Below are 22,577 nucleotides of genomic sequence, written 5' to 3'. Positions count from 1 at the left end.
CGTTCGATGTTGACATTCGTAAAACGCAGCGCAATACATGACGCGCCGTGCGGCAACCGCTCCAAAATTGTCCAGCGCTGGCTCTTTGAAGCGAGTAGTACGTGGCAGCCTCTCGTGCGAGCACGGTGATCCTCAAGGCGTTGCTCGAAGAATTCAATGAGATTGTTTCGACAATTATCCGATAGTAGGTTATAGCAAGCTCGAACGCCATACATTTTGTCTAAAACGCCACTAAATGAACTCTTCTTCCGTCTAACCGCAGGAAAGCACAGGAAAAGTGGTCTCGAACCGACCTACTAGTATCTACACACCCTCCAACACGAGGCTTCGATCCCCACTACGCAAATTAGACCACTAGGACGAGTCGACAACAGTCCTCCATCGATAAAAAGGGCTTGGACTAACTAACGATCGAGCGGACAACAACTCGACCCGACGTTCATCACAACTCTTCATTTCCTAAAATTGTTCTGCGAGCCTTCTATTGAACAAGAAAATGTGTACCGACAAGGTAGCTTGGAATTTGTCATCATGGCTGCCGAATCAGCAGTTGCAACGACGACAGCATGGGCGCGACTATGTGTTGGCATCCGGTTTTGTCTGTAGCATGGTGCGGAGGTCGGCAAGGGCGCCTTGAATATGGTCGATCTGTGCCTGACGACGAGGCGTGAGCGGCGCCAACTGGGCTCGCTTCGCCGGCTCCTGCACTAGCTCGTTCACGCTGACCTCGAGCGCGTCGAGCATCTTTGCAACGGTAACGCTCTGGTCTTCAGCCTCCGTTGGCGCCGTCATGGTACGGTGCGGCTCGTCATCACCGTCGTTGTCGAGAATCGGCGGTAACTTGACTTGGGACGGGTCAGCGAGGACCGATGCCGGCGTCGGGTCGTCCTCGAGCCATTTGTCGTTGCAGACAAGCTCCACTTGAAGGAACCGCTCGCCGTCCGACGTGTCCATCGCGTGTTTGGGTTGCTTGAGCTCGGCTAGCATCTGAACGAGGCTTTGGCGACGTGGCCGCACGGGCGCCGGCTCCATCGCGATGGCTTTCACCAATTCGACGGCGTATTTTTTCGATTCTCGCGCACTTGGCGCGCGTTCAGTGTTTGCTCCATGCTGCACATGATGTTGACGCGCTCGGCGTACCAGCGCTGCTCCGAGGCTTTGAGAATATTGTCGTACGTGTTGCCCATCCTACGCGTCTGTCGGCATCGGAGCAGACAATATTGTCGTACATGGCGATGAGCAGGTTGAGGAGCACGATGACGACAACGACGAGGTACGTGACAATGAGGCACTGCGCGACGAATGAGAGGTCCGAGGCTTCGTACACTGCGTAGTCGAACGTGTTGCAAAACGCCGCGAGAAGTAATGACTTGGTGCGCGTCACGAGATGCGCAAAGCCGTTGCGGTCGTCGAGGATCACGTAGAGATTCATGCTCACACCGAGCAGAATCCACACGTACACGGCTGCGAACCGGAAAAAGTCCTGACTTTTTGTTTGGAACGTGTTGGTAGTATACTATATGCACACCTGTGTGAGCATGCGCAAGAGCATCACGACAAACGGCCCCGTGCACCGAAAGCCCATCATGAAGAAGAACATGTAGAGGAATCTACACCATGGCGGTGGTGAGGTCATGCGAAAAGAGTTCAAAAATACACGAAAATACACGAAAATACACGAAAATACACGAAAATAATACGAAAAATACACCAGCATTGCACAAGACCGTACTGGTTGAGGCACGCGAACCCGACAAAGAGGTCTTCGATTTCAAAAGCACCCGCGACGCGGCAAACGACGGCGCACGTAATGGCAATGCCAAACGTTAAACAGAGGATGTTGTCGAGCTTGGCAGCGCCGGTTTCGTTGAGGTAGTCTTGAATGCCCCCCGCGAGGCGTCGGATCTCAATGGCAAACTCGTAGAGCGCGACGAGCACGACACCCAATTCCAAGATAATATGGCAGACTGTCTGGGCACCATTCTGGGCCATGGCCGCCGTCACGCTGCGGCGGTAGTGGGGTGTGAGCAGCGTCGAGATGCCGATCCAAATCAAGAAGCAGACGTGGCGCGCACACGCCCAAAAAACATGGGGCACCCGACAAACTTCCATTTCTTGTCGAGGAGCGTCTTGACTTCGTAAATCCCCAGCATGTTGAGGCGGGCGTGGAGTATTTTGTGGCGCAAGTGGGGTGGCATGCATGCCGTGAGGTCGGCCGACGAGCAGAGACACTCGAGCGCCGTCTTGATGCGGCTCTGCGTGTAGCATTTTTCCTCGAGCTCCTGGAGCGGCAGCATCTTGGCCGTGACGGGTCCGTAAACCCACGCGATCGTCGTCGTTGCACGGAGCATGTGCTCAAACATCTCTCGCCGACCGAGCGCTGCGGCCAGCGCCAGCGGCGTCAGCCCTTCGTGGTTTGGGCGGCGTAGGAACCGGACAAAGACATCGGCAATGTCGCCTTGCGCTGTCTTGAGAAAGGCTGCGAGCGACGGCAAATGCGCGTCGTCCGGCGGCCACAAGCGGCGAATCGCGCGCGCGATCGCGAAGTCAAACACGTCTGGCGCGTTGTGGACGACTGCGAGGTGGAGGGCGTTGTTGCCGTACGAATCGGCCATAAAAATGGTCGTTTTGTGCGCTATTGCATTTGAAACGTGTACATCATGTCATTGTACATGCAACGAGGCGGAAAATACCTTTCGAGTCCTGCGGCTGGGCATGGGCAACCTCGAGGATGCACGTGGCTGCGACGAGCTGCCGCGACGCAAGCGCGAAGAGCAAGGGCGTGCCGCCGAAATAGCACGGCTTGCTCGGGGCGAAGAAATCCCCGGTTGTCTCGGCGTCCTACGCACGTACTTAGTAGATAGCATCTTACGCACTAACGATACCAGAAGGTCGGGCACGGTGGTCGCGAGCCACTTGATGAGAGCAAGGTTGCGCTGGACGATCGCAATGTGCAAGATGTTTTCGCCTTGGTACGGAGACGGGTCGTTCACCGAGCTGCCTTCGTACCTAGGATTCTCGTCATGCATCTCAGTTTGCAATAAGAAAAGGGGTACACGGCGGTCGCGCGCGGCAGGTCGGCCAGCACGAGCGTTTGGCCGAGCTCGACGTGCTGGTACAGAAACGCAATGTGCAGCGGCGTCGCGCCGACCGTGTCGCGGCGGTGGTAGTCGTCAGGGCACGCGCGCAACTGCGCGAGCGCCCGCGAGATGTTGTTGCTCTTGACCGCGGCAAAGATCTCGACCTCTTCGAGGATCTTTTGCTGCTGCGCCACCACGTCGCCCGGTGCGACCATGGCCTTGCGCGTCCTGCTGATGAGCGCCTTGGACGTGGCTCGCATCTTGCTCTCACGAGTGCGAACGGTCGCACAATCTTCGAACGTCGCGCACCCTACCCCTTCTAGGCTGCTTTTGCCCACCAGAATCGTCCTGCATGGCACGCACTGGATGACAGAAGGCAGTGTTGAGATTGTGAATCCAACTCCTATCTATCTATCTATCTATCTATCTATCTATCTATCTATCTATCTATCTATCTATCTATCTATCTATCTATCTATCTATCTATCTATCTATCTATCTATCTATCTATCTATCTATCGACACCTTGTCACGTGCACCACGAGGTAAATTGTCAATGCGATGACGTCCCAGAACGGTTCGCAACGAGCCGTGCGATTGTAAAATGAACGCAATGCAGCCACTGTTAAGTCGTCTGGAGTTTGTAGGCAGCGAAAATCCCGACGAGAAGCAACAACGCGCCGTTGTAGAATGGCATGTACGTCTCGGCTCGTGGGAGTTCGCCGGCGACAAAGGCATACGCGAGCGCCACGGCCGCCAAAAGACAAGCGGTAACAACGGAAACTCGGCGTCGTCACTCCACTCGCTGCCCTTCTCGGCACTCTCGCGCGTGACGAGCCCTTCGTACTCCTACACCAGATAGATAGATAGATAGATAGATAGATAGATAGATAGATAGATAGATAGATAGATAGATAGATAGATAGATAGATAGATAGATAGATAGATAGATAGATAGATAGATGAGAGATTGATCGGTACCCGCCACGCCCAGCGCTCGGTGGTGCGCGACGGATGGTGGATGATCTCGTCCATCAAGGCGGGATAGTCTTGCACCAGCTGCAGAAACGACGGCGCGCCCGCAAGCACGCGGAGGTTCTCCAAGACAAAGATCACCGCTGCCTAGCCGAGTACCAATCGTCTACCGCCGTCATGAGTTGGTTTTGTACCTCGCGGAGGACGGGTGCGGTCACCATATCAGCGGTGACGAGCACATCAATGCAGTTTTCAAGCGTCACGACGAGCCGCGCCTCGGAGAGCGCTGCCAGAACATTCTGCATCCCAACTCCAACACCACCCAGACGTGTACCTTTGAGTCGGGCGATGCCAAGGCGGTCGGCGGCAACGAGGTCGTCCAAAATAACATCGTCGGATGCGTCCGGCGGTACAATGCCCGAGTAGACAAACTCGAGGACCCGGCGTAAGGTTGGGAAGCGCATGTCCACGGACAGCTCCTAGCCACAGACGCCGCGTGTGAACAAAAGCCGTCTTTTCTTGCTATACGGCAAGGTTCGCGTCGCGCAAGGACGACGTCAAGAGCCCTCGAAAGTAATCGCTTCGCGCCGCCAAGATACACTTGTGGGCGTAAATGCGCTCGCCGTCAGCGACCAGGACGACGTCGGACCACACAAAACTACCGAGAGCCCCGACAAAGTCGGTCGCGTACGAGCTCACAGCCTAGACAAATATCGTGAGCAAAGCAAGCACGGAGCAAGACCTAGATGCGTACAATGCACGGCGCCATCTCCACCACGTACGGCTGACAGAGGCTCGCGAGATGCGGCAGCTGTAGTCTAGACCATGGCATGAGAAACCGAAGCGTGATATACGGCGGTACATTCTCGCAGCAGCGAGCAAGTCCCTTGGGAGGGAGGACGCCGGGTCGAGGCGCGTCAAAAGAGCGTCCGTGTAGAGGTACTCGAGCACGAGGAGGCACACGTCGTGCCTACGCCGTCCCACGATTTTACTTTGGAAAAAATGGCATTCAAGAGACACACCGCAAATCGTAGAGGACGAGCTCCATGCGATGGTTCGTGGCTTCGCGCGCTTGGCGTTCGTCGACCAGTCGTGCGCGCAGCACCTCGCAGCGCGTCGCGAGCACCTGCCATACCTCAAGTAAGAAACGCGAGGTACTCAGTAGGAAAAATCTACGAGCTGGTGGGCCGCGATGCGCCGACCGGACACGAGCAAAACGACGTCGCCGGCGTCGTCCATCGTCTTGCACTGGAGCCAGAGACGCGCCATGTCTTGGGCGACGAACGAGAGGCCCGAGAGAAGCACCGACCCGCTGCACAAAATACCATGTTCAAAACGATTGGCCGCAGCGAGGATCGATGGATGTACCTGCCACCGCATGCGATGGCTTCGATCGTGCCCCACTTGGCTTCGAGTTTTGGCACCGCCGACGCTATGTACTTTGTGATGACGACACACATAGTATGCAAGAGGTCAACTACCAAACTGCCAGGTGTAGACGTCGCCCGTGTGCGTACGCGCGTGGTAGTGCCGATCACCCGCGGCCACGTCCACAATAGTCGGCGGCAGCTGGAGCGTCTGCTGGGGATATAGCCACGGCCACGCCACGAGGTCTGACCTGCATACAAACGCTTGTCCTCGAGTAGTCAAAGAAACGAGGCGTACCGAAGACCATTTTCCATCACGAGGGACGGGAGACGGTGGCCACACGTGCCAGCGCCCCATGTCCACACGTGTCCGTGGCCGTCGACGGCGATCGAGAGCATGTCGCCGCACGCGATCGCTGTGACACCCAACGTCGCGCCGCCCTACCCACTTGCCATTCAACAAACGCCATCCACGTGCGGAAAGGTCTACGAGCGACGACGTCTCGGTCGAAATGGCGACGGACTGCGGCACACACTGGTCGTGGCAGTGCCCGAGCCCGAGTTGGCCGTGCACATTCCGCCCCCACGCGTAGAGCTGTCCGTTGCTCGCAATGGCCATCGCGTGGGCTTGACCGCACGCAATCTGAGCATCAACACTATTGACACAATGTACAATATGTGCTCGAGCGCACCTCGGTGACGACAACGTCGGCCAAGTCGGTGACGCGACAAGGCGACAGTTGATACTGCTGGAAAATGGGTTTGTTGGCAAGCGTCTTTCGTCCGAGTGCAGGCGGCGTCGGGCCGAGCCCTACAAGGACTTATGTGTAGCCACGTGGCGCGGCGACGGCGTGCACCGAGACGGCCATGGAGCCATTTCCCCCACGAAAACACTTGCCCCGTCTCGGTCAGCGCGAGGCTAAAGCCAGCACCGGCCGCCACACGCGTACAAGCCACCTACACCATTCATATGATCATGGTGATTGGTTGGGATGCCATATTGGATGCGTAATACGTCGAGGGACGCGATGCGTGTCGGCAGGTCGCTGCGGTGCCCTTGCTTGCTGAGCGTCCCGGAGGCCGTGCGGGCGCCCCACGAATAGACCTACAAAACCTGCTGCACTGCGTCGCTCGCAGCATAGCACGTACAGCGCCGGTCGTCGTCACCGCCAACGAGTGGGCTGCGTGCGCGGCCGCCGGGTCGCTGGCGGCGGCGATGCGCGCAACCAACACCATCGCCTCGGGCTCTACTGCCGCCATGAGCTACGAAAGAAGGCGGCGGGAGTACGCTCGAAGAAGCTCTCGATCGGCGCGGGATGGTGCAAATCGGCGAACGACCCGTGTCCAAGCGCGCCGTCGACGCCTTTCCCCATCGAATAGAGAAGACCCACGTCGCTCCTAAAGAGCTACCACGTATGCGTTGACGTGCAATAAGTGTCGTTGCAACGAGCCTACCGCGTGGACATGACTGCACGCGGACTCGACGATGCGGGCGCGAAGCAGCGGCTACAAGCACATCTCCCTTTCCATCGGTACGACGACGACAGTCGTACGGTCGCATCAAACAGAAGCTGCACACGGGAGCTCGCATCGGCCACGTCGGGCTGCCACGTCACGGTGACCGTGTCGGGCGTCGCGCGTTGGTTCCTGCAAAAAATATGCGCGATGGGGATTCTATCCAGTGCAGGCGTACGCAATAACGCTGCGCAGAGAGGACGCTGTCGTCTGCACTTGTGGCGGCGCGGGCTTGGCGTACGGTAGCGTCACGAAGAGGTTGTGCAGCCCTGTTGCCATGAGCTTCCCTCCATGATCCAGTGGATTGTACTACCAGCATCGGGCTGCTGCGGATTCACGAGGTCGCATTCCAAGTAGACAGGAATCGCAGGACCTTGTGCGGCGCCAATGCGCGCACGCAAGATGCCTTCGACAGAGACGCGGAGACGAAAGCCCCACACGTGGTTGGCCAGCGACACCTCTGCGCGCACCTGCGCATGCGATCGCTGCCTGAGGAAGCACGTCAACATCACCACGTACGCGTGCAATAAGGAGGCCCGTTCGCCACACGATGCCGGGCAGCGACGTCGGAAAGCATGTGGCGCCACCGAGCGCGCAGTACGCTTCGAGGTCGTGCCCCAGGGCGACGAGACGCGAGACAAGGATCGTTACCGTCGTCGGCGACAGCGTGCAATCAACGGCATGGAGCAGAGCAGAGACCTTCTCGAGGAAGAGCGTCGTCGACGTCTTGGGCAGTGGCGTGTCGTTGATTCGGTACACGACCTTGTCGCTGACGGCGTCGGTCGTTGCCGATGGCGCGGACAGTGGCGCGACCGGGAAGCGCAGGCCGTCGGCGTGTTGCTGCAGTGCAGCGTCCATGGCCTACGCCAGCCAGCGATGCGCGTCGATGCATTCTTGCACGGCGGCGTACCTCGAAGAAGGCCGCCGCGTCGTCCGTGGGAGCCACTGCAGGCAGCACAACGTCTTCCTTGGGGTGCAAATCGACAGCGTCGTCGAGCGCGTGCTCGGCGCTGTTTAGCGCCTGGATCATGCAGTCGAGGCGCTTGGCCGACGCCACCATGTCCTTGATGACGCCCTCGGTCTCGAGCAGGAGGCCGTCCATCGTGCAGTGGATCTTTCGCCGCTTTGGATTGGCTCCATTTTGTTGTGTTTTCACCAATCGGCTGAGCGTATACAATCCCACAGGACCTCTGGCTTTCGATATTCAGCAGGTGCTTGCTCATGCGAGCGCTTTTTAACGCTTTTAAGCAATAGAAAATAGAAAGACGTCGTGGACGCACCAATCAGCGTGCGACGCAACGGGATATTATTTGACGAACACGAAGATGGCAGACGCCGGCGGTCCCTACATGGCCTTCCCCATCGCGCCGCGCCAGAACGTCTGTGCGCTCGTGACGGCCGCGCCGCTCCAGGTGGCCTCGCGCCTCTTCGGCTGCTTCGGGCTCAAGCTGCCCGGCGCCGCCGAGGCCATCGTCCTGCAGAGCGGTCGCTCGTACGTATCTTGCGGCGAAGCGTCTCCTCATGGCGTGGCGTACTAGCGTCGTGATCGACCACGAGATTGCCGAAGGCGGCTTCTCGTACGTCTACCAAGTCCATGACACGGAGACGCTGGAGCGGCTCGCGATGAAGAAGATCATGTGCCAGTCGACCGAGCAGCGCCATGGCGTTGTGCACGAGATGGGGTACAGCGTGCGTCTCCGGTTCTTGTACCAGCGTTGTGTAGCGTCCACAAGAAGTGTCGCCACAAGCACTTGATGCCGCTTGTGGACTACACGGTGACGCACTCGCCGCTGCCCGACCAAAGCACGTACTATCTCCTCTTCCCGCTTGTCGAGGTAGGTCCATCTTGTGGCCACCGCTTCGACCCTGTGCATAGAATGGCTCGTTGCGGCAGTACATCGACTCGTACCGCGCGTACGCGGCTGCTCACGAACGCGTGTCGCTCATGTGTGGGCTAGGCGGCAAGCCTACATGCCCGAGCGGGCGCTCCTCGACATCTTTACCAAGGTCGCCACTGCCGTCTTGTTTCTGCACAGCCAGGAGCCGGCGCTCGTCCATCGCGACATCAAGGTTCATCATCTTACGTTCTTATTCTTGACGTCATTGGCGTCGTACAGCCGGAAAACGTGCTTTTGAACCACGACCTGGAGCCGCTTTTGACCGACTTTGGCTCGATTGTGGAAGGCGACATCAAGATCTCGACCCGCGGTGACGCGCTCAAAGCTCAAGAGACAGCGTCGATCCACAGGTAGGTCATAGTGGATGCCTCAGTATTCGCGTCCTGATGACCCTCGACGTAGCTCCATGGCCTATCGCGCTCCAGGTCGACCTCGTCCCATTCGTGCGGCTTGCAACATGCGAATGGTTAGAGCTCTACGATGTGGCCACGGGTGCCGTCCTGACGAGCCGCACCGACGGTACCTACATAGTTTTGCTCTATTGGTTCTACAGGGCGATGTGTGCCTAGTCTGGGCCATGGGCTGCTTGCTGTACGCCATGGCGTTTGGCTACTCGCCGTTCGAGTGCTCGATCTCGGACGCTGGCCAAGTACACAACCTCGTCAAACCCTTGGATCCCGATGGGCGCATGTAGATCAAAGTCATTGAAGTCACCTACCTTGGCGTGCTGGGGCGGTCAAGTTTCCGTCGCAGTCCATCTACTCGCCGCTGGTGATGGAGCTCATCACGTACGACTTTGCTAGGAAATGAACAAAATGTGGAACTCGATGATTAGGTGGATGCTCACGATCGATCCGACGGAGCGGCCGAGCATGCAAGACGTACTCGCACGGCTCGAGCGCGCGCCGTGAGCGCCACGTCCGCGCGACGCACAAGTCTGTAATTGCTCGTTTTGATCGCATATATCATTCTCCTCTTGATACTGCAGTCGATCTCTGCCACTGCCATCGACTCGGAGCCACGTCTCCAGCGGTACACTCCGGGCAAGACGTTTGCTGGTTAGCCAGTGCTGGCGACCACCGAGTTGCTGCCTGGGCTTCCTCTTGAAACCTTGAAACGTACCCCTAGAAGCACCAACTGGCGGGTGCAATGTTGTCACTCATACGACGGGCCGTTCGCTTGTTTGGCCAAGAATCGACTGGGTGACCATCCGAAGCTCCTCGCCATGTGGGCCGGAAACGAATCTGCTGATGTTATTCCGAGTCCGTCGTGATCGCTTTCTTCGACCCTGCAGGCATGCACGTCAGTACCGACGAGGTATTGACGAGTTTGGGTGTGGCCCTTGCACTGCAGCCGAACAAGGACGACATAAAAGGCCAGGTTTCTCTTACGACGAATTGAGCAACATTTTAAAGTCTTTTTGACGATGGATGGATACCATCGTGTACAAAGTTGGTAGACGAAGAGACAGCACTAAATCGGACGCACACTTGAACGACGCCAACCGCCGCTGCCTTTACGCTGTGAACCGCACTTGGAGTTCGCGCCGGAGGATCTTGCCGGACGCCGATTTGGGTACAGCGTCAATGAACTGCACTTGACGGATCTTCTTGAAGGGCGCGACGCGGCTGTTGGTATACTCCATGATTTCTAGACCAAAAGACATGTGGCAGAGCTTTCAACCCCATGTTGTACTCTACCTTCGGCCGTCACGTTGTGGCCAGGCTTTAGCACGACGCACGCCAGCGGCTCTTCCTCCTTGTCGGCGTTGTAGCCGCGGATGCAGCCCACGTCGTCGACCGACGGATGCGACAAGATGACATCTTCGAGCTCGGCCGGTGCAATCTACGCCGATATGTATCAATATATCAAGACCAAGCATCGTTTTTTCGTCAACCTGGTGGCCCTTGTACTTGATGAGTTCCTTGAGGCGGTCGACGATAAACACGTGGTGGTCGTCGTCCACATAGCCCAAGTCGCCCGTCTTGACAAACCCGCAGTCGGTCATCGTGGCCTACGAAGACCGTTCTTTGTATCAAAGTAGATAGTTCCGATCCATCAACTACCTTGGTCGCATCGTCGTTGTTGAGGTAACCGAGCATCGCTTGAGGGCCGCGGTACCAGAGCTCACCGACTTGATGGGTGTCGAGGTCGTGGCCCTTCTCGGGGCACACAACGCGGAGCTCCGTGTTGTGGACAAGGACACCGCTCGAGCCCTATCCCGCGACATCAACAACCCTAGCCCTTTCATCACTTTTTCAATCAGGACGTACAGGCTTGACGTTGTCGTCCATCGAGTAGTTGACGACAGGCGAGAGCTCGGTCATGCCGTACGCTTGCTTCATTACGAGGCCAAGACGGTCCGTGATGGCATCCTGGAGCTCTTGGCCCATGGGCGCCGCGCCAGAGATGAGGGCTTTGGTCGCCGAGAGGTCGTACTCGTCGACGAGCGGGTGCTTGGCGAGGAAGGCTGCGATCGGCGGCACAATGTGCGCCTTCTCAATCTACCTTTACTGCATGAGACGTCGAAGATGAAGACAAAGGGTCCACCTTGTAGCGCTGCATGGCGGCGAGGAACGTGTGCGGTTCAAACTTGGGCAAGACGACTTGGGCGATGCCTTGGAAGAGAAACATGTTGAGGAGCATGCCGCCGTAGATGTGGTAATATGGCAGCATCGCGAGTGCGTGCGGCCCCATGCGCTCGGCGTACGTCGCCTGGAGCGGGTTGACCGTCATGTTCCAGAACGATAGCTTGACGCCCTTGGGTGGGCCGGTCGTGCCGCTCGAGAAGGGCAAGTAGCTCACGTCTTCGAGGAGGTTGAGCGTCGGCTTGGGGTACGTGCCCGGCCGCGCGCTCGGCGAGAGCAGGTTGCTACGAGCGTGCTCGGTCTTTTGTGTGGTTCATGTTCAAGTACCTAAAAGGCTCGAAATCGGTGGACGGGCCAATGCAAAACTGGCGGTGGGCCGCGACCGGGGCGAGTGCGATCGCTTCCTTCGCCGCCGCTTGAACCGCGTGGTGTGTGATGACGAGCTTGACCTACAGTATGGCGGTGGTGCACAACGCGTCGTACGGTATCATGAGCGTACGTTGGCCGCTTTCATTTGCACGGCGAGTTCGTCGCCGCGAAAGAGAGGCGGCGCTGGCGACAAGACAGCACCAAGCGCCGTCACCGCTACGCAGTACGCATGAGTCGGACAAGAACGACGCGCGTGTACCTTGCGCGATCAAAGGGTACTCGATGCAGTTGACGGCGTTGGTCAAGACGACGTCGCCTTGGCCAATGCCCCGCTCCGAGAGCGACGTTGCAACCTTCTCGACGTTGGCGGCGAGCTCGCCGTACGTCATGGTCTCGTGCGTGACGCCGCAAATGACCGCGGGCTTGTGCATCTGGTCGGGCGTCGCCGAGGACGCTTGGATGAGCTCCCACGTCGTCTTGAGCGGAAAATCGATCGCTGGCAAGGGCGAGGCAAAGATGCGCTGGGCGGCGGTCGATGCGCGGCGCGAGGTGAGGCGGCGGAGCAGCATGGGGCAAGGTTGCGCGGACGAGAAATCAGCGACTGAGATCTGAGATGCGCTCGCCGCTCGAAAAGATATGCGTCTGATTGGCTGAAAAATCGAAAGTGCAACTTCAACTTGGACCGAGCGACGATTTGCTGTTGACGAAGCAGTCAAGAAGGGTCGATGCATCTGGTCGCTCGCAGCGTGTCAGGAGGTCGAGCCACATGGATACGACCCGCACGAGACGCTGCGGACCCATGGACGCTGCCATGCGCCTCCTTCAAGTTTTTCTATTGTGCCGGTGGAGCACGGACGCTGTCCATGCCAGTCGTGTTGTCGCCGCCGCCGATCTGCGGCTGCACCAGATGCATGATGCTACGATGGCCTCGTGTAGCGCAATCCATGTGGTTGACATAAGCCTACCCAAGCAAGCACAAAGGACGTGCAGGAGAATCAGTGGTCGGTCGGCGGCGTTGCGGGATACCTGGTCAGAACACGGGATGCGCTTGGTAGAGTATACATGCTTGCCGTCGCCTTGTAGGATGGTCCATGAGCTGGTCCCGCACTAGGGTCGCCGTGCCTGCGTGTGCCCCTTGCCGCCCATGGTCCAGCATCACATGGTCGTTCCGATCGTGTTGGCGTGTCCGGGCTCCCGACGTCTCGAAGGAAGTGGCTTGCGTGTGTTGGTTGATGATATGTGCAGTCTCAGTCAATAGCACGACGACGACACGGGTTTTCACCTCTGCGATAGTTTAATATTCCTACAACGGTGAACGCGTAGTATGCATCAATATTGTCATCTGGACGCATGACGCTTTCGATGGCAAGGCGGTCGAAACCACACACAAACGACGCTTCGTATTCAAGAGAGTGACTGTGAGACTTAGCCGAACGCAGCACCAAACTTGGCTTGGAGCTCGCGCCGAATGATCTTGCCGGACGGGCTCTTGGGGATCATCTCCACAAAGACGACCTCGCGCACCTTCTTGAAGGGTGCGACGCGCTCGGCCACGTACGCCATGAGCTCTACGCATGTCTTGTGGTGAGCACATGCGATCCATACGAATAGGTCGACCGTCCGCCGTCAGCGTCTCGTTGGGCTGCACCACAACGCACGCGCGCGGGATTTCTTCGCCCGCGTCGTCACGCCTACGAGCGTCGTTTTCGTTGAGCCTCGAGGATTGGCGTTAACAGCATCGGCATGTACCCGCGAATGCAGCCCACGTCGGCGACCTTGGGGTGGGACATGACCACGTCTTCAAGCTCGGCCGGTGCAATCTACACGCGCCATCACTAAGATCTGATATACATGGAATCCGTAGGGATATAATAATACCTGATGGCCCTTGTACTTGATGAGCTCCTTGAGACGGTCGACGACAAAAATGTGCCCGTCCTTGTCCACAAACCCAATGTCGCCCGTCTTGACAAACCCGTCGTCGGTAAGCGTCGCCTGCACTTGAGCCCTCCATCTTTGGTTCAAACTATCAACTTGATACATACCGCGGTGGCGGCATCGTTGTTGAGGTAGCCAAGCATCGTCTGCGGACCGCGGTACCAAAGCTCGCCCGGCACGTCAATATCGTTGTCCGTGCCATGGACGGGACACACGACGCGGAGCTCCGTGTTGGGCAAGAGCGGGCCGACCGAGCCCTATCAATCGATCGTTTGAATCGCGATTGTACACATCGAGAGAGATTCTGTCGTCGTACGTATTTGGCCTGGCCGTCCATGGGAAGGGCGCCGACAGGCGAGAGCTCGGTCATGCCAAAGCCCTGCTTGATCTTCATGCCAAGGCGCGCTTCCAGCTGCTGTTCGAGCTCTTCGCCCATGGGCGCGGCGCCAGAGATGACGTGCTTGGTCGCCGAGAGGTCGTACTGGTCGACCATCGGGTGCTTGGCGAGAAAGGCCACAAGCGGCGGCACGAGGTGCGCCTTCTCGACCTAGTCAAGCGACGACGTCCAGCAGGTAGAAGAAGAAGGAAGAGGGACGCACCTTGTAGCGCTCGAGGCAGTGCAGAAAGGTCGATGGGTCAAACTTTGGCAGAACGACCTGCGCGCTGCCTTGGTACATGGCCCAGTTCATCATGAACGTGGCGTAAATGTGAAAGTAGGGCAGCACCATGATCGCATGCGACCCCATGCGATCGATGGAGCTGGCTTGGACGACGTTGGACGTGAGGCCGCCAAACGACAAGCGAACGCCCTATGCACACGCGCTGGCTGTTTAAATCGCAGCCATTCGATGTGTACCTTGGGCGGGCCGGTCGTGCCGCTCGAGAAGGGCAGGAAATTGACGTCGTTGACGACATCAATCTCGACCGACGGAACGTTGATGCTATCCACGCGCAAGAGATCGCTACCGGTCGCCATGAGCCTCCTCCAATGACACGAGAGACATCATTCGTTCGTACTCGAAGGACTGGAACGTGTCGGACGGTCCGACGCAAAACTGGTGGTCGATCGGGATCGCGTACTCGGCCATCGCATCCCGTGCAGACGCTTGCACCGAGTGGTGCGTGATAAAGTACGTGGCCTGTCCGCACAAATGAGACGACTGGGCGAGAGAGAGATGATGTACGTACGTTGGCGGCGCGCATTTGGGCAGCGAGCTCGGTCCCGAGAAACTGCGGCGACGCCGGCGACATGATGGCGCCGAGGGCCGTGGCCGCTACACACATGGCCTCGCATGAGCGATAAACGCTGTCCGGCACGGAACGCACCATGGCAGAAGAGCGGGTACTCGACGCAGTTGACGACGTTGGTGCCAATGACCTAGTGGGCTGCAGGAGTCACAATTCGATGGAGTCGTGCGTACATCGCCTTTTTTGACGCCGAGGGCTGCGAGCGACGTGGCAATCTTCTGCACCTTCTCGAGAAAGCCGCCAAAGGTCGTCGTCTCGTGCGTGAGGCCGCAGATGAGCGCCGGGTTCTCTTCGCGGCCGACGCTGCTGTCGCGGATGAGCTCCCACGGAGTCTTGGACGGGATCGAGACGGCGGGGTATGGCGATGCGAACACGCGCGTCGAGAAGAGGCGGCGGCGGAGCATGGCAAAAGGCAAAGTGCCAACTGCAAGCCTTCCCGACCGCCTGTCCTGCAACGTGTCCGCACCGACCGTCACGTGTACGGATATCGTGTCGCACGCATACAGTGTAATGCAGCCGTGCAAGCCGTGGCCGCGGGTGCAAGGGTTCGCACTGGGTGGGCAGCGAGGACGCAGACAGGGCATCCTCTGTACGCACATGACCTGTTCTGTAGCCGATGCCGTCAAAGGCGGACATGCGCGCCGGAGTGCGCTGCGTCGATACCTCGGCTCGGCCGACCAGAGAGTCGTCGACCAGACGGCAATACACTGTATGAGCGCTGAGATTCTGCATGGACACGTCATATCGAGCATACAATCTTCAAGATGTTTGGACACGCCATCCACACACGAATCGCATGGATCGAGTAAACAACACGATATAACACTATTTAATAGCGGTGGGTATGGATCGCCGTCCTGCACGGCTGCACCATGTTTCCGGGAGGCTTGTGTGTGTACGCGTCGCTATCGATGTCGCTGGGATGTATGTATGGCAGCACATCTACAATCGATGGCGCCGAATGGAGCTTCCCATGGTCCTGCCATACTCGTTGGTTGTAAATAGTATGAGCGATAGTACTCATACACTATTTACGTGGCATCGAAGTTTTTGGCATTCGTCGAGCGTACTACTGCGCAGAAGCTTCTTACGATCAATGAATACGGCGCGACGACGCCTTTCCAATCAGCTCTCCATCCGACGGTAGTGCACTCCGATACAAACCCTAGTACATCTATATGCCGCTCGATGTACTAACTAAAACAGGATAGGGACCAACGTCGACAACGAGAGGTGCGAAGAACGTTCATTCTGCGTGGTAATGTGACAAAAATCGGGCTCGCAGCTTCAAGATCGCCACGCCGTTGTTGGAGGGCCTAATCTTATTCTGTGGCTACCCGAGCCCTGCAATCAGAAAATCTGCTTTTCCGCTGCGTGCTGCGTCAGGTTTGTTCCAGACCTAACAAACGAGCAGCTCGGCTAGTGAAGCACGAAGCAGAGGAGAGAGGAAGACGCATGGACCACACAAAGGCGCACGGAGACGTGCGTCGAAGTAATGCCCCAATGGCCTCAAGTGACCCGACCCGTGATATCGTATATTACGAGAGGGGCACACACTAGCTGCGGCTCAAACTCCTAGAGTGGCAAAACCCTCATACTTGATATAAGGGGAAAAGCCGACTGACGGTGGAAACAGCCAATGACGTGGCAGAGACGCATCATGACTTCAACCAGCCATGCGTCTCGAACGAGCTCCATACTACGGCGTGGGTGGAGCGCAACGCGGTCTTGGACGAACAGCTGACGCTCATGCACACGTCGCTCCAGCCGATCCTCAAGGGCCACGACGCGATGTATGTGCGCTCGAGCAGCTCGTCGGACTCGGGTTTGTCGCGCCTCAACATGCTGCTCTCGTTGCGGGACGTTCGCCCGAGCAAGTTCCGCGATCCCGTCGCGTGGACCAACGAGTTTGAGACGCGCTTCAAAGTCTTCCTGCAACCTTATCTCGCCAAGTATCCCGCGCACCTCGTCGGGGATCTCCAGACGTTCGCGCTCGAGTTGGCGCAGCCTGCGATGCTCCACTTCGCGAACGCCGATCGCCCGCGCAACGCGCCCAAGTGGAACCCGCCCGGCAACCTTTCGTTCCTCGATTTCAAGCAGCACTACATCGCGTACCATGCTACGCTTGACCATGAGTCTGCTCCAGGCTCCTCAGACGCTGATGCGACCACGGAGACGTCGGTCCTTGTAGCTGACGCCGCCCGCCGCAAGCTCTCCACGCAACGCCAACAGCGCCCAAGAGCCGTGCCCGGGGGAAAGTCGAAGAAATGCCGCTACTGTTGGTCCGTGCGTGGCAAGAAGTTCCCGCACGCGACCGAGACCTGCCGTGCCTTGGCCCGCGCGTTTACTGACGACGACGTCCCGAGCGATTTCATTCTCCCTGTGTCCCTAGCGACCTTGCGAGACGTCAAAGCGTGCGGCAAGCAGTCGAGGCGTGCGACGTTCCAGACGCCTTCCGACAAGAAGAAGCGACAGGAGCGGTGCAAGAGCGGTTCGGATCGTCCTCGTCGCAAGCGCCATGCTCGCCGTCAAGAGGATTCCTCTCACTCTCTGTCCGACTCCTCCGACTACGACTCCGCGCGCAAGGCCCGCCGCTCCAGCCGCCACAAGCGCAGTGGTGGCCACCGCGACACGGCGCCGCGATGACCACCGCTCTCGCTCGACGACGCGTCGCAGTTCGTCGCACGATGCCGGCAACTCGGCCGCCGGTAACGTTAACACGAAGCCTTCGTACGCTGCGTCTTCTTTCTCCTCGAGCCAGCCTCGAGAGTCGCTTCCCGCGACATCGCTTCTGCGCCCACTTCTACAACGCAGACTGTCGAGCCTCGATCTCTCGTCATGTCGGAAATGACACAAACGTTGCCCACACTGGCCTCTCAGCCCGCGACGTCGGTTGCCCTTGGCCGCAAACTGGTCGGGATGCTAACCGCTTTGCTTCGCTGGACACGAACGACGACCGTCGGTGCAGGCCGCGTTGGCGCGAGCTGGGTCGCGTAGCCAAGACGTGAAGGAAGCAGCACACGTGTCGTCAACAATATTACACCTGAGGGAGTGAGTGATTCGACCATTTGCAACAGCTTTCCGACAGAGCGACCACCTGCGGAAAGAGCTGCACCATGCGCACCCAGGCTTAAAAGCCGAGGAGTTGACGAACCAGATCGTCGCAATGCCCGAAATGAAACCCGAGCGGTGCCGCGCCAGCGGATCAAACCGGCGGCTTGCTGCCCGTTGTCGGCGGCAACGGCCGCGAGCACCCTCGGAGTAACCACGTAACGTTAGTCGAAGCGCCCGATCGAGACGGTGGGGGGTAGAGCCCATGATGGACCCCCACGAGAAGCCCCCCACGACGTTGTTGCGCCGCTTGATCGGGACTGTGTGAGCCCATGAGGGACCCACACGAGATGCAACCAGCGTCGCGCTAGCGGGTCAAATGGGCGGCTTACTGCACTTGTTGGGCTCACCACCTACCAGGCGCTGACCGCTTCGTCTCGTGCGACGGGAGCGGCGGCTTGGCTAGGCTGCCGATGTGCAATCGCGTCAAAGAGAGACACGCCGGCGTCAAGGGGTACGCATCGAGCCCGGCGGAGCGTCCCGAGCTACGTCGCGTTCGTGCCCGCTGGCTGCCGTCACGACTCCTGAGCGATTGCGCCTTGGTCGGAGCCGCGGGTGCGATCAAACAAAAGTCATGTTGCAATGAGGCGCGTCCACGCGAGCTACTGCCGAACCATGGACCGATGCTGGGAACGCGGTGCATCGTAGCTTGGCTTTAATCGCCCGTGTCGCGCGGCACGTGACCAATCATGGTGACCAGTAGCGCTTGGTCGGGCAGCGTCGTGGCGCGAGATACCGGGACCAGCCGCGGCGTGGCTGGCGGACCATGCCGATACGGGTGGGGTCAGCTGCGGGTGCCACGACCCGCCGATTCGGTCGCGCCAAGGACGATGCGCTGTCTTTAGCTCTTGCATCTCCCTTGCGTACAAGCGTTGAGCCGACTGCGCGTGACTCGCTTTGGCTGCTACTGTACTTGCCGCTGGCCGAGCGCATCGAGATCCTTGACCTCAACACGTTGCGGGGCTAGCCGCCCACCAGCTGCCTTGTCGACCGATCGGCCGCTGACCAAAAGTGTGTCCAGGCCGCATCCGAGAACGCTGCCTGCTAGCATGGGCGCCTCTACAGGACTCGCGTGTGCAGTAGGGAGTAGTAGGCGGCTGGCGAGGACGCAGCGGTACCAAGATCACTTTGCGTTGGCCAGGCTTCGTCCACTCCGGAAACCCAATTTTCATTTTCGGAAAGTGTACTGTAGCTTGCTCGACGACGTGTGAAGAGCTCGCGCGAATGGGCACAACGAGGCGCCTTGCAGCGTACTAAGACGCGATGCCGCCACTTGGAATGGCTATATCGAAAGGAGTGAACACATTTCGTTGAAAATGGCATCATCCATTCAACAGTTTTTACATGACAATTAGCTCGTATTACACTTTAATACTGGGCCTGGAGCTCACGGCGGAGGATCTTGCCCGTCGCGCTCTTGGGGATTTCGGGTACAAACACCACTTGGCGCACCTTCTTAAAGGGCGCGACGCGCTCGGCCACGTACGCCATGAGCTCTTCGTCCGTGATCGTCTGGCCGGCCTTGAGGACGACACAGGCCTTCGGGATCTCCTCGCCATCCGCGTTCTGCCTACGTCAGCCATGTCTTCCATGAGCACCTCGTCGACAGGATGGCTCGTGGTCGGACCCGCGAATGCAGCCGGCGTCGGCGACCTTGGGGTGCGTCAAGAGTACGTCTTCAAGCTCCGCGGGGGCAATCTAGCACCAACAGGTGTAAGCTCATCCGTGCATACTGAGGTCGTCCAGTACCTGGTGGCCCTTGTACTTGATGAGCTCCTTGAGGCGGTCGACGATAAACACGTGGCCTTCTTCGTCCACGTAGCCCATGTCGCCCGTCTTGACAAACCCGCAGTCGGTCATCGTCGCCTACACAGACCTATGTCATGAGACATCGCGATCCAACGTAACACGTACGTTGGTGGCCTCGTCATTGTCGAGGTAGCCAAGCATCGTCTGCGGGCCACGGTACCAGAGTTCACCGACTTCACGGACACCAACGTCGCCTTCCTTGAAGGGACACACGACGCGCAGCTCCGTGTTTGGAATCGTCGCGCCAATCGAGCCCTACCCCTTGAATATAAGATCCAAGAGGACATGGTATCGGGCGTACATTCTTGGCGTTGTGGTCCTGCGAGTAGTTGGCGACGGGCGAGAGCTCCGTCATGCCGTACGCTTGCTTGACCGTGATACCAAGGCGCGTCTTGATCGCGGCCTCGAGCCCTTGCCCATGGGTGCGGCCGCCGAGACGAGCATCTTGGTTGCCGAGAGGTCGTACTGGTCGACGAGCGGGTGCTTGGCGAGAAAGGCCGCGATCGGCGGCACAATGTGGTTGAGGCGGACCTCGTACGTTTGGAGGTTGCTGAGGAACGCTGGCGGGTCAAACTTGGGCATCACGATTTGCGCACCGCCTTGGAGCAGCGACACGTTCATCAACATGGTACCGTAAATGTGGAAGTACGGCAGCACTGACACCGTGTGGCCCGAGAGGTCGTCGAGCACCGACGTCTGCATCGCGTTCGCCGCCAAGTTGAAGAACGACAGCTTGACGCCCTATTGAAAATGCCACAAAAGATAAGAGTTTGTGTCGCAACAGCGTCCATGGCACCTTGGGCGGGCCCGTCGTGCCGCTCGAGAACGGGAGGTAGCTCACGTCCTTCTTGAGGTCGACCGCCACCTGCGACGGGTGCAAGTTGCTCGTGTTGAGAAGCTCACTAAGCAAATCGTGTGGCTGAGTTCCAGATGAGAGAGTATCGAAGGACGCGTACTCGAACGACTGGTAGTGGGTCGACGGCCCAATGCAAAACTGGCGGTCCATCGGGAGCGGGTAAAACTCCATGGCTTCCTTGGCCGCGTCTTGCACCGCCGCGTGCGTGATGAGAAACTTGGCCTACTCACACCGTAAGACCGTCGGCACTGTCGGCAGCGGATGCATGAGGTAGTACCTTGGCCGCCTTCATTTGGGCCGCGAGCTCGGCGCCGCGGAATTGCGGCGAGGCCGGCGACAGGATCGCACCAATCGCGGTCGCAGCTACATATCATATATTTGTGAAATGCTGTTTGTCTCCACGTGCAATCTCGTACCGTGAAAGATGATGGGGTACTCGACGCAGTTGACCGCGTTGGTCGCAATCACCTAGACGTTAGAATTGAGAAGGGGAGAGACGAATGATTCGCATACGTCGCCCTTCTGAATGCCCCGCTCGAGAAACGAGGCCGCCACCTTTTGCACGTTGGAAACGAACGCCCCGTACGTCATTTTCTCGTGCGTGAGGCCGCAAATGAGCGCCGTGCGGTCCTCGCGGCCCTTGGACGCGGTCTGGAGGAGCTCCCACGACGTCTGGAGCGGCAGCTCGACGTCCGGATGCGGCGACTTGAAGATGCGCGACGTCGCTGTCGAGAGGCTCCGACGTGCAAGGCGGCGGGACGTGTGCGAAAGCATGCTGAAAGGAAAGTGTGTTGATGCAAGGATGATTTTTCCCAAATTGCACTTGGCCACCTGGTCAGGTTGAAGCGACACCAAGCGGCACGCACGTGATTGGTCGCTTCCATTTTCGGCGGCCGTGGATTGGTGGTTCAGATTGCGACGGGCCAATCACACGAGAAGTCAGGCTGCAGGGATCTCCCGCGCTGTCGAGTCAACACGCGTTGGGCGTGCGTCATGCAAGTACCTGGCTTGGCGTCATCGTCGCCAATCGACGAGATGAGCCGATGGCACTCGATCAGGCTTCTGGAAGCTTGCACGGAGGTCTCTCGCAACCATGAGCGGTCACGTCGTCCCACGACCAACGCCGTCGACCGCTCCGTTCAACGAAGCTGCATCGAAAGGAAGTATCGAGAGGTGAGTGCGTGCAATGGGTGAATACATGCAGTTGCATATACACGCCGGTACAGTACCAGTACCGGCATCATGGCGAAGCCACTCGACCGTGCAGCTGTGCGATGCAAGATGCACTGCGCTGGAGCTATCGTGTACTAGTGTAAGTATGCCTTGGTGCGCCAACCGTGCCATATCGGTTTGCAGTGTGCTGCTCGTGGACAGGCGCTATCGACGATCAGTCGACACTCCCGACGGGATGTATCAAGGTTACAAAAACCAAACCGTCAACAGGCGACGTTGCCTGGTTCTGATGCTTGTTACGAGCGATGGTTCGAGACTCAACAACGGAGTACTAGTGATATACAATGGTCTTTCCATCGGCATCGGGCAAGAAAGATGTTAATTGACTTGAGGAGCTCGTGGCTCGTGGGTCCTTCCTGTACCGATGGGATTTCCATTACTTCCTGTCCAATAGCCTGTACCCTGGTCACGACGCGCGCCTGCCAAATGACAACTTGATGTGTCATCAACGAGGCAGATGCTTTGTTATTGACACTCTTTCTAATACTGTGCTTACAATCAAAGAAAAGCTCGAAACCCCATTTTACTAGCACGGACAGCGCGACCATGCGATGCTTGCGCGGGACCTGCTGCTCAAGGGAATATTGTTT

The 22,577-nt window shown here is 58.3% G+C and overlaps 6 protein-coding genes across 6 annotated transcripts; 2 read left to right on the top strand and 4 right to left on the bottom strand.

The window, feature by feature from the left end:
* Positions 1 to 576: 576 nt before the first annotated feature.
* SPRG_06392 (hypothetical protein) lies at positions 577 to 8,052 on the bottom strand (the record flags this gene model as incomplete). The annotated part of the gene is made up of 33 exons (XM_012345210.1): positions 7,848 to 8,052; positions 7,457 to 7,798; positions 7,251 to 7,407; positions 7,116 to 7,206; positions 6,976 to 7,069; positions 6,878 to 6,928; positions 6,711 to 6,828; positions 6,572 to 6,669; positions 6,438 to 6,527; positions 6,280 to 6,379; positions 6,115 to 6,233; positions 5,913 to 6,065; positions 5,721 to 5,863; positions 5,537 to 5,673; positions 5,424 to 5,487; positions 5,232 to 5,367; positions 5,078 to 5,181; positions 4,918 to 5,025; positions 4,810 to 4,873; positions 4,584 to 4,757; positions 4,390 to 4,534; positions 4,250 to 4,341; positions 4,062 to 4,202; positions 3,821 to 3,929; positions 3,057 to 3,390; positions 2,886 to 3,009; positions 2,694 to 2,841; positions 2,065 to 2,635; positions 1,733 to 2,005; positions 1,529 to 1,610; positions 1,230 to 1,483; positions 1,083 to 1,188; positions 577 to 1,026 (listed from the first exon to the last, which is right to left on the bottom strand). Exons 1-33 carry the CDS (start codon positions 8,037 to 8,039, stop codon positions 577 to 579), a joined length of 5,364 nt encoding a protein of 1,787 aa, XP_012200600.1. The 5' UTR covers positions 8,040 to 8,052.
* A 188-nt stretch (positions 8,053 to 8,240) lies between these two features.
* SPRG_06391 (NAK protein kinase) lies at positions 8,241 to 9,836 on the top strand. The gene is made up of 11 exons (XM_012345209.1): positions 8,241 to 8,429; positions 8,476 to 8,619; positions 8,661 to 8,772; positions 8,814 to 8,851; positions 8,896 to 9,007; positions 9,055 to 9,185; positions 9,238 to 9,260; positions 9,307 to 9,354; positions 9,405 to 9,484; positions 9,530 to 9,623; positions 9,671 to 9,836. The coding sequence occupies exons 1-10, from the start codon at positions 8,263 to 8,265 to the stop codon at positions 9,608 to 9,610; spliced, it is 936 nt and encodes a 311-aa protein (XP_012200599.1). The 5' UTR covers positions 8,241 to 8,262; the 3' UTR covers positions 9,611 to 9,623; positions 9,671 to 9,836.
* Positions 9,837 to 10,209: 373 nt separating this feature from the next.
* SPRG_06390 (hypothetical protein) lies at positions 10,210 to 12,361 on the bottom strand (the record flags this gene model as incomplete). Its single annotated transcript, XM_012345208.1, has 9 exons — positions 10,210 to 10,485; positions 10,536 to 10,680; positions 10,733 to 10,849; positions 10,902 to 11,051; positions 11,109 to 11,339; positions 11,386 to 11,707; positions 11,751 to 11,872; positions 11,923 to 12,008; positions 12,052 to 12,361. The coding sequence occupies 9 exons, from the start codon at positions 12,359 to 12,361 to the stop codon at positions 10,352 to 10,354; spliced, it is 1,617 nt and encodes a 538-aa protein (XP_012200598.1). The 3' UTR covers positions 10,210 to 10,351.
* An 856-nt stretch (positions 12,362 to 13,217) lies between these two features.
* Positions 13,218 to 15,455, bottom strand: SPRG_06389 (hypothetical protein; the record flags this gene model as incomplete). Its single annotated transcript, XM_012345207.1, has 12 exons — positions 15,152 to 15,455; positions 15,057 to 15,108; positions 14,919 to 15,004; positions 14,748 to 14,869; positions 14,587 to 14,692; positions 14,330 to 14,539; positions 14,047 to 14,277; positions 13,838 to 13,987; positions 13,671 to 13,787; positions 13,542 to 13,612; positions 13,410 to 13,483; positions 13,218 to 13,360 (listed from the first exon to the last, which is right to left on the bottom strand). Exons 1-12 carry the CDS (start codon positions 15,380 to 15,382, stop codon positions 13,218 to 13,220), a joined length of 1,593 nt encoding a protein of 530 aa, XP_012200597.1. The 5' UTR covers positions 15,383 to 15,455.
* A 1,178-nt stretch (positions 15,456 to 16,633) lies between these two features.
* On the top strand, positions 16,634 to 17,140 carry SPRG_06388 (hypothetical protein; the record flags this gene model as incomplete). The annotated part of the gene is made up of 2 exons (XM_012345206.1): positions 16,634 to 17,089; positions 17,125 to 17,140. Exons 1-2 carry the CDS (start codon positions 16,728 to 16,730, stop codon positions 17,138 to 17,140), a joined length of 378 nt encoding a protein of 125 aa, XP_012200596.1. The 5' UTR covers positions 16,634 to 16,727.
* Positions 17,141 to 19,412: 2,272 nt separating this feature from the next.
* SPRG_06387 (hypothetical protein) lies at positions 19,413 to 21,528 on the bottom strand (the record flags this gene model as incomplete). The annotated part of the gene is made up of 11 exons (XM_012345205.1): positions 19,413 to 19,659; positions 19,717 to 19,787; positions 19,839 to 19,955; positions 20,004 to 20,153; positions 20,200 to 20,301; positions 20,337 to 20,639; positions 20,695 to 20,800; positions 20,855 to 20,976; positions 21,032 to 21,117; positions 21,171 to 21,222; positions 21,268 to 21,528. The coding sequence occupies 11 exons, from the start codon at positions 21,526 to 21,528 to the stop codon at positions 19,458 to 19,460; spliced, it is 1,572 nt and encodes a 523-aa protein (XP_012200595.1). The 3' UTR covers positions 19,413 to 19,457.
* Positions 21,529 to 22,577: the final 1,049 nt, after the last annotated feature.

Source organism: Saprolegnia parasitica, assembly GCF_000151545.1.
Source record: "Saprolegnia parasitica CBS 223.65 unplaced genomic scaffold supercont2.22, whole genome shotgun sequence".
Lineage (NCBI taxonomy): Eukaryota > Oomycota > Saprolegniomycetes > Saprolegniales > Saprolegniaceae > Saprolegnia > Saprolegnia parasitica.
The sequence above is the reverse complement of the archived record's forward strand: the minus strand, read 5'-3'. Positions and strand labels throughout refer to the sequence as shown.